The sequence below is a fragment of the Lepidochelys kempii genome, chromosome 4, assembly GCF_965140265.1.
Source record: "Lepidochelys kempii isolate rLepKem1 chromosome 4, rLepKem1.hap2, whole genome shotgun sequence".
NCBI lineage: Eukaryota > Metazoa > Chordata > Testudines > Cheloniidae > Lepidochelys > Lepidochelys kempii.
Window position 1 is genome coordinate 28,468,423 of NC_133259.1, and position 16,034 is coordinate 28,484,456.

Consider the following 16,034-nt stretch of genomic DNA (forward strand, 5'->3'; position numbering starts at 1 on the left):
GAGAGTCAATACTGAAATCTATGTCCCCAGTATCCTAAATAGCAGCTGTTTCAATGGGTTACAGAAATACTTTCCACAGTGTAACCATCTTTATAATTTCAAATTAAAATGACAGCTGACATGGATCAGACTCACAATACAGCACAACATCCCATGTCCAATAGATATCAGATGTGTGGCTGCTTGCTTCCTATCAGCTTTATTATTGCCCTTCAGCAGTTTGGAATTTGTACATCATTTTTTGACAATGGGGAAAAAAAATCTTGAAAAAGAAAAAGAAACCCACTAAGTGACATTTAGCAACAGGCTGCTTGAAGCTTATATCCCATTACAGAATTTGGTTTATTACATCTGAAAGTAATCGGTGGATTTGGGGCTGACTGCTTAGCAAACATTTCTGCATGGAAGATAACATAAAACTATTCTTATTGCGTACCTGATATCAAAAGGGGCTTTGAATGTCCTGCTGTAAGTCCAATTATCCAAGGAGATCCATCTGTAGGCCAGGTCATTAAACCTATAGTAAGGATCCTATTGATAGACGAACAAAAAACATTGCAGTGTTACACAAATAAAATGAATACTGTTATCTAGTAGGTGAGTCATTTTCAGATATTCTGCAAGTGCACAATCCAATTATCTTAATTTGGTTAGCTTTAGGAGCTCAGATATTTCTTCCGCTTCTGAAGTGATATGTGAAAGCAACAGCTTTAGAACATTTTGACAGTAACTACATATAGGTTAAATTAAATTCTGCTTGCTGTACTCATGTTTAGAAGTAAGGGGAGCAGGATTTGGCCCTTGTAATGCTGAGCTGGAAACAGAAAGAATTCAACAGAGGTAGCAATTCAAAAGGAGAGAGAGAGTAGCAGAACAACCACCACCACAATGACAGAGCATAGAGGACAGACGAGATCATAAGGGCCAGGGAAATAGAATCTTCAGACCTCTAGAAACTACAGCGAAAAAACCTGTACGGTTTTAAATATCAGCAACATCCCCAGAAATCCACACCTATCACTCCTGATATGACACGAATATATTCCACTGTTATATTAGGGAAGGGAAAAGTGGAAACACATTTTGGTTAGTTGAGTAAAATTAAAATGTCTACCTCTGTTCTTCCCCCCAAAAGACAGTTATGTGAGAACCTCACTGTAATTATAACAAATGTGCTATTTTCCTTTTTGTCATACCGCTCACTCAAGAATTATAAGCACATTCCTTACAACTCATTCCCACTCCCTTTTCCTTGATGTTCCTTTCCTTATGTTGGGTCACTTTGTACCTCACCTAGACTGCAAACAACTCAGGGCAGGTGTGTGGACCTGATACTCCACTGCCTTGCACCTTGTGCAGCCACTCACACCTGGAAAAAGTGAGTGTCAGTGAGGAAGTCTGACTCTTTGGTAGCATTTTACCTCCACTTTGCACAGATGTAGATGGTAGTGCAGGGCCCGGTCCTCTACTTGTCAGTAAAACACTACACACAATGGCCCTGAAGAAATAATAGTAACAATGATATATTAAGGGCCCAATCCTGCAACCCTTACTCCTGCAAGTAGCCCCACTGAAGTCTGTGGGACTACCCAAATGAACTAGTAGAAGAGTTGCAAGAGTGGAACCCAGCTCATAAAAAGTCTCACTGTGGTGTCTGAACATGAGTAAGATGTTTATGTCAGACAGTTCAGTGTGTATATCAGAGGCACCTACTGAGACAGCATCTCATCTTTCTCCAGCAATTTCTCAGCTGAATTGGTTTCCTAAAACAAATAGCTGTAGATTCTGCTGATGTACTTTACCCAAAGCTTAGCTGGAAAGAGCACAGAGGCAACAAGACTCACTACGTAACATTAGAAGCTTTCTAGAATGTTAAGAGTTATTCCTGGGGCCTGAATGCCCAGATTCAAACTGAGAGAAAGAAAATTTGGTCAGTCCTTTTATTTTCCTTGCTGCAACTCAATTTTTCTCATCTCGTATGTCAGTATCAATATTAATAGTCCTTCTGCACTCAGATTTCTTTGAAGGGGCTCTTCTTGTATCCCTTTTACAACATATAAGGCTAGATTGTGTGATTTACACACAGTCTTGTGTTGGGCACAGAAGAGTCACAGCACCTGAGGGAACACCAGGAGAGGATATGTCTCAAGTAATATATTCTCTTCTGGAGCCTCCCAGCAGGACATGCGCTACTTCATGGGACTGTGCAGAGGGTAGGGCATGGCCCTGCCTCCTTGCTACCCCCTCTCAGGCAATTTGTTTGCCAGGGAGAGTAAGCAGCAAGCAGGAACTGCTATTGTGACTGTCCCTCGTGCAGGCCATACAAGTGTGGAGGCCTTCTCCTGTAGCACATCTCTGATCACAATCTGGCTCAGGCTGAGAAGGATGCCTATTGATGTGCACCAGGGACATGTCTTACTGCTTTCAAATGTGAAAGATCAGCAAGCAAGCTTTTGAGGGAGACTACCAGACCTGAACCACATCCGATTTGGAGTGCTCTATTGTGTTATTCATCACTTTGTCATCTTTAAAGGGGCAATACCAAGTTAAAATAACATTACACACACAAAACTACCTCCTTACCTGTGTATTGACAACATTTAACATTCTAAAAACTTTTCAAAACCCTAGAGTCTGGTCATTTCCTTGAAATAAATGTGCATAGGGAACACCCTCTCCAATATTTGGACCTGGCGCTGCTGAAGCAGAAAGCTGGAGGAAGACAGGATGGGACAGGGAGTTTGTGCATTACTTTCCTCCCACAAAGACCTACTTGGCACCTGAAAAGTGTTATCCAGAAAAAGACGTAGTTGGTTTCTGGCCCCCACTCCATCCTCTTCAATGGAGACTCCAGGAAGAGGAAGTGCTGGCAAAACAGTGCCAGGGGAGCCACACAGATTGGGAGTTAAAAGAAGGCAAGTGCTTCACAGCTGGTGTAGAAACATCCACATAGATACCCCGGCCTCCTGAAGATTCTGGGGCTCTGTGGGTTCAGGGTCAGAGGGCAAATCCTTATTTATCTATGTTTATTTGGGTGGAAGGGAGAAGATCTAGTATTCCCAGAACTATTTGCCAGTTAAGCAATTTGTTGTCTTTCTGCACTTCTCAGTTTATTCACTCAAACTAAACAAGTCGGTTTTGTTTATTATCAACACAATGCTGCTGACCATGCTGCTCTGCAGGTAGCTCAAAACGTTTTCCCGCAAACGTTCCCTCAAATAAAAACCAGTGAATTCTAAATTGTGCCTGTATTCACATCTCTTCATGTTCACTTTCCATTACTGTTTTAGTGATGGAGTTTCCTGGCAGGAATGCTCATAGGAACAAAGAGCTTTAAGCAGAGATCAGAAAACATTCACAAATAAGGTCCGAAAATCTTTGGAGTTTTCAAGAACAGGTTGAACAAAAACCTATCAGGCATGTTCTAGGTTTACTTGGTCCTGCCTCAGCACAGGAGGCTGGGCTTGATGATCTCTTGAGGTCCCTTCCTATGATTTCTATAATTCTGTGTATAAACACTAGCAATTGCACTCAAAATTTGATCTAAGAATTATGCTCAGCCAATCTGAGTATAGAAAAATACCACATGACCTACATGTTCTATCATAACTATCCAACACATCACATTTTGGATATCAAATATAACGAACTGCAAGTGAACAATCTTAAGATCAATAATAATTCATGTAAGCAAATAATTTTAAACAAATAGATTCAAGAAAATAGCAAAAGGCTCACAAACATTAGAGGCTCAATTCAGCACAAATGATGTATTAATTACTCAGCTGCAGACACAGAAGGGGATGTTTATATCTGAATAGTCTGGTCTTAATTTTATTTGGTGTACATTGCAGGAAGCAATTTATATTATCAGCTTTTGTAAAACCTTTAACAAAAAATAAAGCTTGGGCCAAAACTACATGGCAATGATCCCTTCAATTACAGGAGCATATGTAGTGTACTGATGAGCAGATTTTTTCATGCAGTTTTATGCGTCCATGCATGTGTGCACACATGCACGTGCGGTCTGAAGCCCGATGCCATCAATGTCACTTTCTAGATAGTTTAAACATGCTGCAGTTCAAATCAGTTTTCCGCCCAGAACAGCAATTACTAGCTCAAGATTATTTCATTTGTTCATCCAAAACTTCTTTCAATGATCAATTCTGCCCCATTGCTTTGGTTGATTATAGCATCATGTCCTAGGCCTGAGAAAACCCACATTAAGGAACTTGTTGGATCAGGAAACAGAACCCACAGAACTCCACTTGATAGTGACCAAAGATTGCTACCACTGGATGACTGTACAGCATCTTACCTGAAGTGAGTTGGTGTTCCATTTCCTAGTAATTATAGTAATTTTGTTGCCTGGCCTTTGGCTGGAGAGCTCTTTGTGCAATGTCAAAAAGTTCTTTTCATTTGATTCCACCAACCACATCCATATCCAATAAATTTCGAGCCTTCCTCATGTTTCTTAAAGATGATGTGTGAATTTTTTTAAACTGATTTTGAACCCAGAAGATATTTTGTTCATTTGAATTTTTGCTATTTAGTTTTTTGAGGGTGTGGTTTGTTTTGTTTTATGTTACTTTGGAACTAACAGGAATGTTGTCTCGTCATCCTATCATCTACTGGAGGACGTCCTGGGGGTCTCAGAGTAGTATATTGTTAGCTTTCACACATTATTGAAGGAGTGAAGGTGTTGAGTGACACCTTGTCTCCAGAACGTTTAATAGTAAGTGAAGACGGTTTTCACAAAAATCAAACAGTTTTAAACAGTATGACTAAAAATCCTTTCCCCTCTCAACTGCACTGAAGTCCTGGAAGGGCATCATTTCACTAACTCTTTAGCCATCGTAGTGCCTTTCAGGTTAGACAGGATCTGAACTTCAAATATAACAAACAAGTAGGAAAAACCCACAGGTTTGCTTTTTTTGGGGGAAGGGAGGGGTGGAAATCAAGCCTTCTTTATACATTATAAAAAATAAAAGGGGACACAAAAACATTTTTTTCCTTTGAAGGTCACGTTTAAGTCTAGGAAATAGCCAAAATCTCATAGCTTGTCTTTATTATAGAAGCAGAATATAGGCTCTAAACTTTTGCCCCTCTCCCGGTTCTGACAGATCTTTACAATACAGTTGATAGAATAAAACGCACCTATAAGTATATTTTATTTCATATCTTTCTAATTTTTGTTGAGTGCAAGCCTGATCCAATGCTCTTTGAAGTAAACAGAAGTGGAATTTGGCAGAGGCCGTAAGAAAGCAAAAATGACTACTATATATTTTCTATTGCTTGTCTCCTCCAGATGGTTACACTGATTTTTGATTCCTCCCTGTAATACAATTCTTGTATTTCATTATATATTCCTTGTGATTTAAACAAAAATAATGAAAAACAGAAGTAGGTGTCTTTTCTATTGCAATAGTTTTGCTGTGATGCAATTTGAAACTGCTTTGCATGTTCACATTACATAAACTCATTTTGCAATAGTATTTTATGTGGAATACAGTAAGAGAATTCCACTGAAGGTAGGTTTTCAGAGAACATTGCTGTCATAGAAGAACACAAACATGTAGAACATGAATTGTCACTACATCAAACTTCAAGGTGTTCTCATTTTCAACACCTTCTGAAACAATGGAAGTCACATTCCTAGCATATTTATCTACACCCAGAGATACCTTAATTTCTGTTTCAGAGTAGCAGCCGTGTTAGTCTCTATTCGCAAAAAGAAAAGGAGGACTTGTGGCACCTTAGAGACTAACCAATTTATTTGAGCATAAGCTTTCGTGAGCTACAGTTCACTTCATCGGATGCATTCAGTGGAAAATACAGTGGGGAGATTTATATACATAGAGAACATGAAACAATGGGTGTTATCATACACACTGTAACGAGAGTGATCACTTAATCAAGATCAAGGTGGGTCATTTCCAGCAGTTGACAAGAACGTCTGAGCCCTGGTCTACACTAGGACTTTAGGTCGAATTTAGCAGCGTTAAATCGATGTAAACCTGCACCCGTCCACACAATGAAGCCCTTTATTTCGACTTAAAGGGCTCTTAAAATCGATTTCCTTACTCCACCCCTGACAAGTGGATTAGCGCTTAAATCGACGTTCCCGGCTCGAATTTGGGGTACTGTGGACACAATTCGATGGTATTGGCCTCCGGGAGCTATCCCAGAGTGCTCCATTATGACCGCTCTGGACAGCACTCTCAACTCAGATGCACTGGCCAGGTAGACAGGAAAAGAACCGCGAACTTTTGAATCTCATTTCCTGTTTGGCCAGCGTGGCAAGCTGCAGGTGACCATGCAGAGCTCATCAGCACAGGTGACCATGATGGAGTCCCAGAATCGCAAAAGAGCTCCAGCATGGACTGAACGGGAGGTACGGGATCTGATCGCTGTATGGGGAGAGGAATCTGTGCTATCAGAACTCCGTTCCAGTTTTCGAAATGCCAAAACCTTTGTCAAAATCTCCCAGGGCATGAAGGACAGAGGCCATAACAGGGACCCGAAGCGGTGCCGCATGAAACTGAAGGAGCTGAGGCAAGCCTACCAGAAAACCAGAGAGGCGAACAGCCGCTCTGGGTCAGAGCCCCAAACATGCCGCTTCTATGATGAGCTGCATGCCATTTTAGGGGGTTCAGCCACCCCTACCCCAGCCGTGTTGTTTGACTCCTTCAATGGAGATGGAGGCAATACGGAAGCAGGTTTTGGGGACGAAGAAGATGATGATGATGAGGAGGTTGTAGATAGCTCACAGCAAGCAAGCGGAGAAACCGGTTTTCCCGACAGCCAGGAACTGTTTCTCACCCTAGACCTGGAGCCAGTACCCCCCGAACCCACCCAAGGCTGCCTCCTGGACCCAGCAGGCGGAGAAGGGACCTCTGGTGAGTGTACCTTTTAAAATGCTATACATGGTTTAAAAGCAAGCATGTGAAAGGATTACTTTGCCCTGGCATTTACGGTTCTCCTAGATGTAGTCCTAAAGCCTTTGCAAAAGGTTTCTGGGGAGGGCAGCCTTATTGCGTCCTTCATGGTAGGACACTTTACCACTCCAGGCCAGTAACACGTACTCGGGAATCATTGTAGAACAAAGCATTGCAGTGTATGTTTGCTGGCATTCAAACAACATCCGTTCTTTATCTCTCTGTGTTATCCTCAGGAGAGTGAGATATCATTCAGGGTCACCTGGTTGAAATAGAGTGCTTTTCTTCAGGGGACACTCAGAGGAGCCCATTTCTGCTGGGCTGTTTGCCTGTGACTAAACAGAAATGTTCCCCGCTGTTAGCCACAGGGAGGGGGGAAGGTCGAGGGGGTAGTCACGCGGTGGGAGGAGGCAAAATGCGACCTTGTAACGAAAGCACATGTGCTATGTATGTAATGTTAACAGCAAGGTTTACCCTGAAAGAGTGTAGGCACTGTTTTATAAAATGTGTCTTTTTAAATACCGCTGTCCCTTTTTTTTTCTCCACCAGCTGCATGTGTTTCAATGATCACAGGATCTTCTCCTTCCCAGAGGCTAGTGAAGCATAGAAAGAAAAAAAAACGCACTCGCGATGAAATGTTCTCCGAGCTCATGCTGTCCTCCCATACTGACAGAGCACAGACGAATGCGTGGAGGCAAATAATGTCAAAGTGCAGGAAAGCACAAAATGACTGGGGAGGAGAGGTGGCGGGCTGAAGAGAGTAAGTGGCAGGCTGAAGACAGGGCTGAAGCTCAAACGTGGCGGCAGCGTGATGAGAGGAGGCAGGATTCAATGCTGAGGCTGCTGCAGGACCAAACCAGTATGCTCCAGTGTATGGTTGAGCTGCAGCAAAGGCAGCTGGAGCACAGACTGCCACTGCAGCCCCCCTGTAACTAACCGCCCTCCTCCCCAAGTTCCATAGCCTCCACACCCAGGCGCCCAAGAACGTGGTGGGGGGGCCTCCGGCCAACCAGCCACTCCACCACAGAGGATTGCCCAAAAAAAAGAAGGCTGGCATTCAATAAATTTTAAAGTTGTAAACTTTTAAAGTGCTGTGCTTAAAGTGCTGTGTGGCATTTTCCTTCCCTCCTCCACCACCCCTCCTGGGCTACCTTGGTAGTCATCCCCCTATTTGTGTGATGAATGAATAAAGAATGCATGAATGTGAAGCAACAATGACTTTATTGCCTCTGCAAGCGGTGATTGAAGGGAGGAGGGGCGGGTGGTTAGCTTACCGGGAAGTAGAGTGAACCAAGGGGCGGGGGGTTTCATCAAGGAGAAACAAACAGAACTTTCACACCGTAGCCTGGCCAGTCATGAAACTGGTTTTCAAAGCTTCTCTGATGCGTACCGCGCCCTCCTGTGCTCTTCACACCGCCCTGGTGTCTGGCTGCGCGTAACCAGCAGCCAGGCGATTTGCCTCAACCTCCCACCCCGCCATAAACGTCTCCCCCTTACTCTCACAGATATTGTGGAGCACACAGCAAGCAGTAATAACAGTGGGAATATTGGTTTCGCTAAGGTCTAAGCGAGTCAGTAAACTGCGCCAGCGCGCCTTTAAACGTCCAAATGCACATTCTACCACCATTCTGCACTTGCTCAGCCTGTAGTTGAACAGCTCCTGACTACTGTCCAGGCTGCCTGTGTACGGCTTCATGAGCCATGGCATTAAGGGGTAGGCTGGGTCCCCAAGGATACATGTAGGCATTTCAACATCCCCAACAGTTATTTTCTGCTCTGGGAATAAAGTCCCTTCCTGCAGCTTTTGAAACAGACCAGAGTTCCTGAAGATGCGAGCATCATGCATCTTTCCCGGCCATCCCACGTTGATGTTGGTGAAACGTCCCTTGTGATCCACCAGAGCTTGCAGCACTATCGAAAAGTACCCCTTGCGGTTTATGTACTCGGCGGCTTGGTGCTCCGGTGCCAAGATAGGGATATGGGTTCCATCTATAGCCCCACCACAGTTAGGGAATCCCATTGCAGCAAAGCCATCCACTATGACCTGCACATTTCCCAGGGTCACTACCCTTGATATCAGCAGATCTTTGATTGCGTGGGCTACTTGCATCACAGCAGCTCCCACAGTAGATTTGCCCACTCCAAATTGATTCCCAACTGACCGGTAGCTGTATGGCGTTGCAAGCTTCCACAGGGCTATCGCCACTCGCTTCTCAACTGTGAGGGCTGCTCTCATCTTGGTATTCATGCGCTTCAGGGCAGGGGAAAGCAAGTCACAAAGTTCCATGAAAGTGCCCTTACGCATGCGAAAGTTTCGCAGCCACTGGGAATCGTCCCAGACCTGCAAAACTATGCGGTCCCACCAGTCTGTGCTTGTTTCCCGAGCCCAGAATCGGCGTTCCACAGCATGAACCTGCCCCATTAGCACCATGATGCATGCATTGGCAGGGCCCATGCTTTCAGAGAAATCTGTGTCCATGTCCTGATCACTCACGTGACCGCGCTGACGTCGCCTCCTCGCCCGGTATCGCTTTGCCAGGTTCTGGTGCTGCATATACTGCTGGATAATGCGTGTGGTGTTTAATGTGCTCCTAATTGCCAAAGTGAGCTGAGCGGCCTCCATGCTTGCCTTGGTATGGCGTCCGCACAGAAAAAAGGCGCGGAACGATTGTCTGCCGTTGCTCTGACGGAGGGAGGGGCGACTGACGACACAGCTTACAGGATTGGGTTCAGGGAGCTAAAATCAACAAAGGGGGTGCCTGTACATCAAGGAGTATTTCAGGCAGGACTGCACGGAGGGTTCCAATAAGAAATGGTGCACTTAAGTTATCGTTGTTATTGGAACAAGGAGGTTAGCCTGGCCTCTGATTGATACATGGCTAGATTTACCTCGCTGCACCTTCTCTGTGAGTGACTGCAGTGTGACCTAGAGGAATGAGTCCCCTAGACAGGGGAGGAGGCAAATGAGTACAAAACAAATCTGGTCTATTTCTTGTTTTGACCCACTCCATCTATCTTTTACATCTTTGGCTGGCAGCAGATGGTGCAGAAGGACTGCATGCCATCCACATCTCATGGCTGCCTGGCAGAAGATGGTACAGTACGACTGCTAGCCATCCTCATCTCTTGCCTGCCTGGCAGAAGATGGTACAGTACGACTGCTAGCCATCCTCATCTCTTGCCTGCCTGGCAGAAGATGGTACAGTACGACTGCTAGCAGTCCGTATCGCCTGCCCGCTCACCATAAGATGGTTCAATAGGACTGACTGCAGGACTAAAGAGAATGACCTGGTCAAGTCACTCCAAATTTAGTCCCTGCGCCCATGTCTGCCCAGGCGCTCCCAGCCGACGTGGCCAGGAGCACCTCGGACATGACGATGACAGCTACCAGTCCTACTGTACCATCTGCTGCCACAAGGCAAGGGGTTGCTGCTACTGTGTAGCAATGCCGTACCGCGTCTGCCAGCACCCAGGAGACATAGGTGACGGTTACCTGAGCGGGCTCCATGCTTGCCGTGGTATGGCGTCTGCACAGGTAACTCAGGAAAAAAGGCGCAAAACGATTGTCTGCCCTTGCTTTCACGGAGGGTGGGAGGGAACGGGGGCCTGACGATATGTACCCAGAACCACCCGCGACAATGTTTTAGCCCCATCAGGCATTGGGATCTCAACCCAGAATTCCAATGGGCAGCGGAGACTGCGGGAACTGTGGGATAGCTACCCACAGTGCAACGCTCCGGAAGTCGACTCTAGCCTCGGTACTGTGGAAGCGCTCCGCCGAGTTAATGCACTTAATGCACTTAGAGCATTTTCTGTGGGGGGACACACACTCGAATATATAAAACCGATTTCTAAAAAACCGACTTCTATAAATTCGACCTTATTCCGTAGTGTAGACATACCCTGAGGAACAGCCGGGGGAGGGGGGTGGAATAAACATGGGGAAATAGTTTTACTTTGTGTAATGACCCATCCACTCCCAGTCTTTATTCAAGCCTAAATTAATTGTATCCAGTCTGCAAATTAATTCCAATTCAGCAGTCTCTCATTGGAGTCTGTTTTTGAAGTTTTTTTGTTGAAGAATTGCAACTTTTAGGTCTGTAATCGAGTGACCAAAGAGATTGAAGTGTTCTCCAACTGGTTTTTGAATGTTACAATTCCTGATGTCTGATTTGTGTTCATTTATTCTTTTACATAGAGACCGTCCAGTTTGGCCAATGTACATGGCAGAGGGGCATTGCTGGCACATGATGGTATATATCACATTGGTAGATGTGCAGGTGAACGAGCCTCTGATAGTGTGGCTGATGTGATTAGGCCCTGTGATGGTGTCCCCTGAATAGATATGTCGACCCAGTTGGCAACGGGCTTTGTTGCAAGGATAGGTTCCCGGGTTAGTGGTTCTGTTGTGTGGTGTGTGGTTGCTGGTGAGTATTTGCTTCAGGTTGGGGGGCAGTCTGTAAGCAAGGACTGGCCTGTCTCCCAAGATCTGTGAGAGTGATAGGTTTTCCTTCAGGATAGGTTTCAGAGTAGCAGCCATGTTAGTCTGTGTTCGCAAAAAGAAAAGGAGTACTTGTGGCACCTTATGCTCAAATAAATTTGTTAGTCTCTAAGGTGCCACAAGTACTCCTTTCCTTCAGGATAGGTTGTAGATCCTTGATGATGCATTGGAGAGGTTTCGGTTGGGGGCTGAAGGTGATGGCTAGTGGCATTCTGTTATTTAATTTGTTGTGCCTGTCCTGCAGTAGGTGACTTCTGGGTACTCTTCTGGCTCTGTCAATCTGTTTCTTCACTTCAGCAGGTGGGTATTGTAGTTGTAAGAATGCTTGATAGAGATCTTGTAGGTGGTTGTCTCTGTCTGAGGGGTTGGAGCAAATGCGGTTGTATCGTAGAGCTTGGCTGTAGACAACGGATCGGGTGGTCTGGCCTGTTTGAAAGCTGGAGGCATGTAGGTAGGAATAGCGGTCAGTTTCCGGTATAGGGTGGTGTTTATGTGACCATCGCTTATTAGCACCGTAGCGTCCAGGAAGTGGATCTCTTGTGTGGACTCGTCCAGGCTGAGGTTGATGGTGGGATGAAAATTGTTGAAATCATGGTGGAATTCCTCAAGAGCTTCTTTTCCATGGGTCCAGATGATGAAGATGTCATCAATGTAGCACAAGTAGAGTAGGGGCATTAGGGGACAAGAGCAGAGGAAGCGTTGTTCCAAGTCCGCCATAAAAACGTTGGCTTACTGTGGGGCCATACGGGTACCCATAGCAGTGCCACTGATTTGAAGGTATACATTGTCCCCAAATGTGAAATAGTTATGAAAAATAGTTCCCTCTCCACTCTCCTGCTGGTAATAACTCATCTTAAGTGATCACTCTCATTACATTGTGTATGGTAACACCCATTGTTTCATGTTCTCTATGTATATAAATCTCCCCACTGTATTTTCCACTGAATGCATCTGATGAAGTGAGCCGTAGCTGACGAAAGCTTATGCTCAAATACATTTGTTTGTCTCTAAGATGCCACAAGTACTCCTTTTCTTTTTAATTTCTGTGAAACGAATGCAGTCAGAACACCTATACATTTTTCCAAAAGCCCATTTTCACATATTTATAGCTTCATGTGAATTTTAACTCATGGTAGTAATGAAGAGATTGTATTCTTGGAATATTAGTTTTGTAAATTCACCCTTAAGCCATTCATGTTTTCAGTGCTTATACAGACAAGACATTGAACTGAGTATCACCTTACTCATAAGATGTGTTTCAATTGAATATTAAGCCAAAAGCTACAGAATAGAAAGACAAAGATAAGTTGGGAAGCTGACAGAAATATTAATATATGCTGTTGAATATTGTTTTTATACAGACACCCCCCGACTTACACAAACGTTCCATTCTGGAAAGCCTTGCGTAACTCGAATTTTGTGTAAGTCAGAGACATATACTCATACGTTACGCAAAAGTTTCCGCAACTCGAAAATCCTATTTCTGGCTTATGGAACTTTTTCCGTAAGTGCGAATTTGTGTAAGTCGGGTCTTGCGAAACCTGGGAAGCGTATTCTATTTTAAAGGCTACTAATACTTCTCTCCATCTTCAACTCCATATCCATTCACAAGACATTAATTAAAAGAGGTTGTATAGAGCAGTGATATTTAATCTTTTCATGTCTAAATACTGTAATCCCCCCTTTCCTCCCTGGATTACTCCGGAGCAGGCAACACTGACCTGTGTGCCTGGGCACCTGATGTTATTGACATTAAAGGAGATCCTGAGTATCCCAGTGGTGATGTTGAATAGGTGGGAATCCTTTATCCACCCCTCTGCTGCAGTCCCTTTATTCCTAAAGGAACTTAAAATTGGCGGTGCTTCCACCTGCCTGGATCCTATACACACTCAATGGCGTACCTTGGGAACCTCCCGGAATGAACCCCTTCAAATAGTACTAATAACCTGTGGCTTGTGTCTAACTCAAAAATACCAATTATAAATAATATACATCCAATATACTTAAATTAGAGTTAACACACCTTTACCTAAGAACTTAAAAAAACAGGGTATAACTGACTAAGATTAAATGTCACTACTAATTTAAATCCCCAGGGAGCAGTTGAATAAAATCAATTAACAAATATAGTATACAGTAATAAATGAAACTTATCTAACTGGCATTTACACTGCCACCATTTACCCCACCCTGGAGCGTAGACTCCTCTGGATTTCAGAGTCCTAGCCACTTGCTTGCGTGGGCGCACTTGAAGATCTGAAACTGGAGACGGCACTCTGTTGGTTCTGTGTATCAGTCCAGCTAAGGCAAGAAGTTGCACACTCCCTCTGAAGACTGGAGTTGTCCCCGTCAAATGTCAGCAGTTCTGGGTCCTGGAAAAATCACTCTGCCTCTCCTCAGACTCTCTGCTGTGCCCCTTCCCCTGCAAGTACTTTCCCAAACAAGAGTGGGGGTTTCTCACAGTTCCTTCACTGCAGGCCCACCTTAATCAGCTGTAGGCACAGCATTAGTCTCTCCCCTGGCTCCAGTGAAGCCACCACCAACCACCTCTGAAGCTCCCTGCTCGATCAAAATCCCAGCTGGCTTCCCAGCAGCAGCTCCTGGTATGGACAGAGCTCCATACCAGCAATCTGGCTTCTCTCCCCAAAAATGGAGCCCTCCCCACTCCCTGCACAACCTAGTCACTAAGGCTAGATTGCAGCACACTGGATCTTCCCAACTGGAACACTCCCAATAAAGTTCAGAGGCCCCTCTATTCAAGGCGGCCTACAATATCAACTAAAATCTATTTGAACATATAGAGCCTTCAGTACTAGTCAGTTTCACTCCGGCTCTCTAATTTGTCAGGACAGTTTTAACCCACACACTGCAGTAAACATCTGAATAGAAAACTACATTTATATCAGCCAATTATTTTCCTCAATGAATGCCATTTAATGCCTAGCAAAATGGGGTCCTGGTCCATGACTAGAGCTCCTACACATTACAGTAATATAAATAATAACTAATAATAGAACCACCTGATGGATGACATGGTTGTTCTTTGAGTGGCTCTGAAAAATATCAGCTATGAGAAAATGTCAAATGCAACAATTTAGACAAACTGGTAATGAAATTCCTGGTAGAAACAGATTTCATTTTCAGAGCTGCACAAGCATTACTTGTGACATATAGACACTTGAGCTCAGATATTTATGGAATTCTCTGCACTACAGTGCTCTGCAAATCAGAGAAGCAGCTAGTATAACAAAACAGAAACCCCATGTAAAGGTAAATGGCTGGTAAAAAAAAACTGGCTACCAGAGCCCTGTCCATCAGTGCCAAGAATTCTGTAGGAGCCACCTGCCAGCAGAAATGGCATCATACAATATTTGAAGTACACATTATAGAGGATCACCATTGCTAGCATAAAGCTTTCATGAATAAGTTACATGCGGATACATTTTGCTTGGTTGATTAAGACCTAAAAAATATTTGGCTGACTATTCTCTTTAAGCGTGATGACAGAGGACATCAATTCTGGGTGAGGGAGGAATAAAAGAGAAAGAAGAACGATCCAAGGCCCTTAAGTCCATGTTTGGACACCTTAAGAAAAGGTGCCCTGACTTTTCGAGGCATTAACCACCAATGAATGTCACTGAAGTGAGCAGAAGGTGGTCAGTTCCTCTGAAAAATCACCCCATTTTTTCCCTCACAGTGTCACCCAGACCTTACACATATCTGGAGAACTGTCCCTTGTAACCTTTTTTTTTTTTTTTTTAAATTGCTGGCCACAATGAATGGATCACATCACAAACAGCTGAGTTCCAGTGGATCAAAGGTTTCCCCTCTCCCCCAACCAAAATAAGCCATTTTAAATGTCCACATAATTTTTTCACAAATTTAACTAAACCCATGCAAATCTGTGAGTAGACAAGCCATAAGGTTGTAGGCTAACTGACTATGAAGGCTGATTGAAGTCAACAGGGCTCCACCCACGCACAGGGGTTCTGCCCTTCTGCATGAGCTTGGCCTAAGCCCCAAATGCCCGGCTCCCGTTCAAAACTGAAATTATTGGCCCATTTACAGCAATTCAATTAAATTAGTGACCACACTTCCTCATTTCAAAAAGAATAGTTAAACGTTTGAGTCTTCCATTACAACAGTACTTCCTTACATGTATGACTCAACGCACTGGTCATAGATAACTTCCATTGCCCTTGAAGGACTTAGTCTCAGCATTACTGCTGCTCCAGCAGAGATAAAAGTCTATCAATTATACACCCCCATTTGGGTGAAAGAGGCCAGATTAACCCTAAACAAAAAACATGTGGATTGCGAGTGACACTGGGTCGTCTTCTGCTCTGAATCGATGAAAAAGGAGTTTTGCCATTGATTTACAGAACAAGAATTGGAACTCATTGTTACAGGAATGGAGCTCTCCTAAACCTGAAAGCTAAAAGAAGCAGGAAAGGATAAAAAAATACAAGTTGCAAAAACTCTGAAAATCTTTTGATATGAACAATTCTCTAAAAGTATTTCATGGTACAACAAAAAAGCCAGGACTTGCCTCTTCTACAATACTACAAATCTATGCATGCCATCAAAATTCTGCA

At 44.0% G+C, this 16,034-nt stretch overlaps 1 protein-coding gene across 3 annotated transcripts in view; it reads right to left on the minus strand.

Moving 5' to 3' along the window:
• MANBA (mannosidase beta) overlaps nt 1–16,034 on the minus strand; it is an 82,112-nt gene that overhangs the window by 62,568 nt on the left and 3,510 nt on the right. For all 3 annotated transcript variants that reach the window (XM_073340809.1, XM_073340810.1, XM_073340808.1), the window contains exon 2: nt 437–531. In XM_073340809.1, the coding sequence (XP_073196910.1) occupies nt 437–531 (95 nt within the window). The remainder of the gene's footprint in view (nt 1–436; nt 532–16,034) is intronic.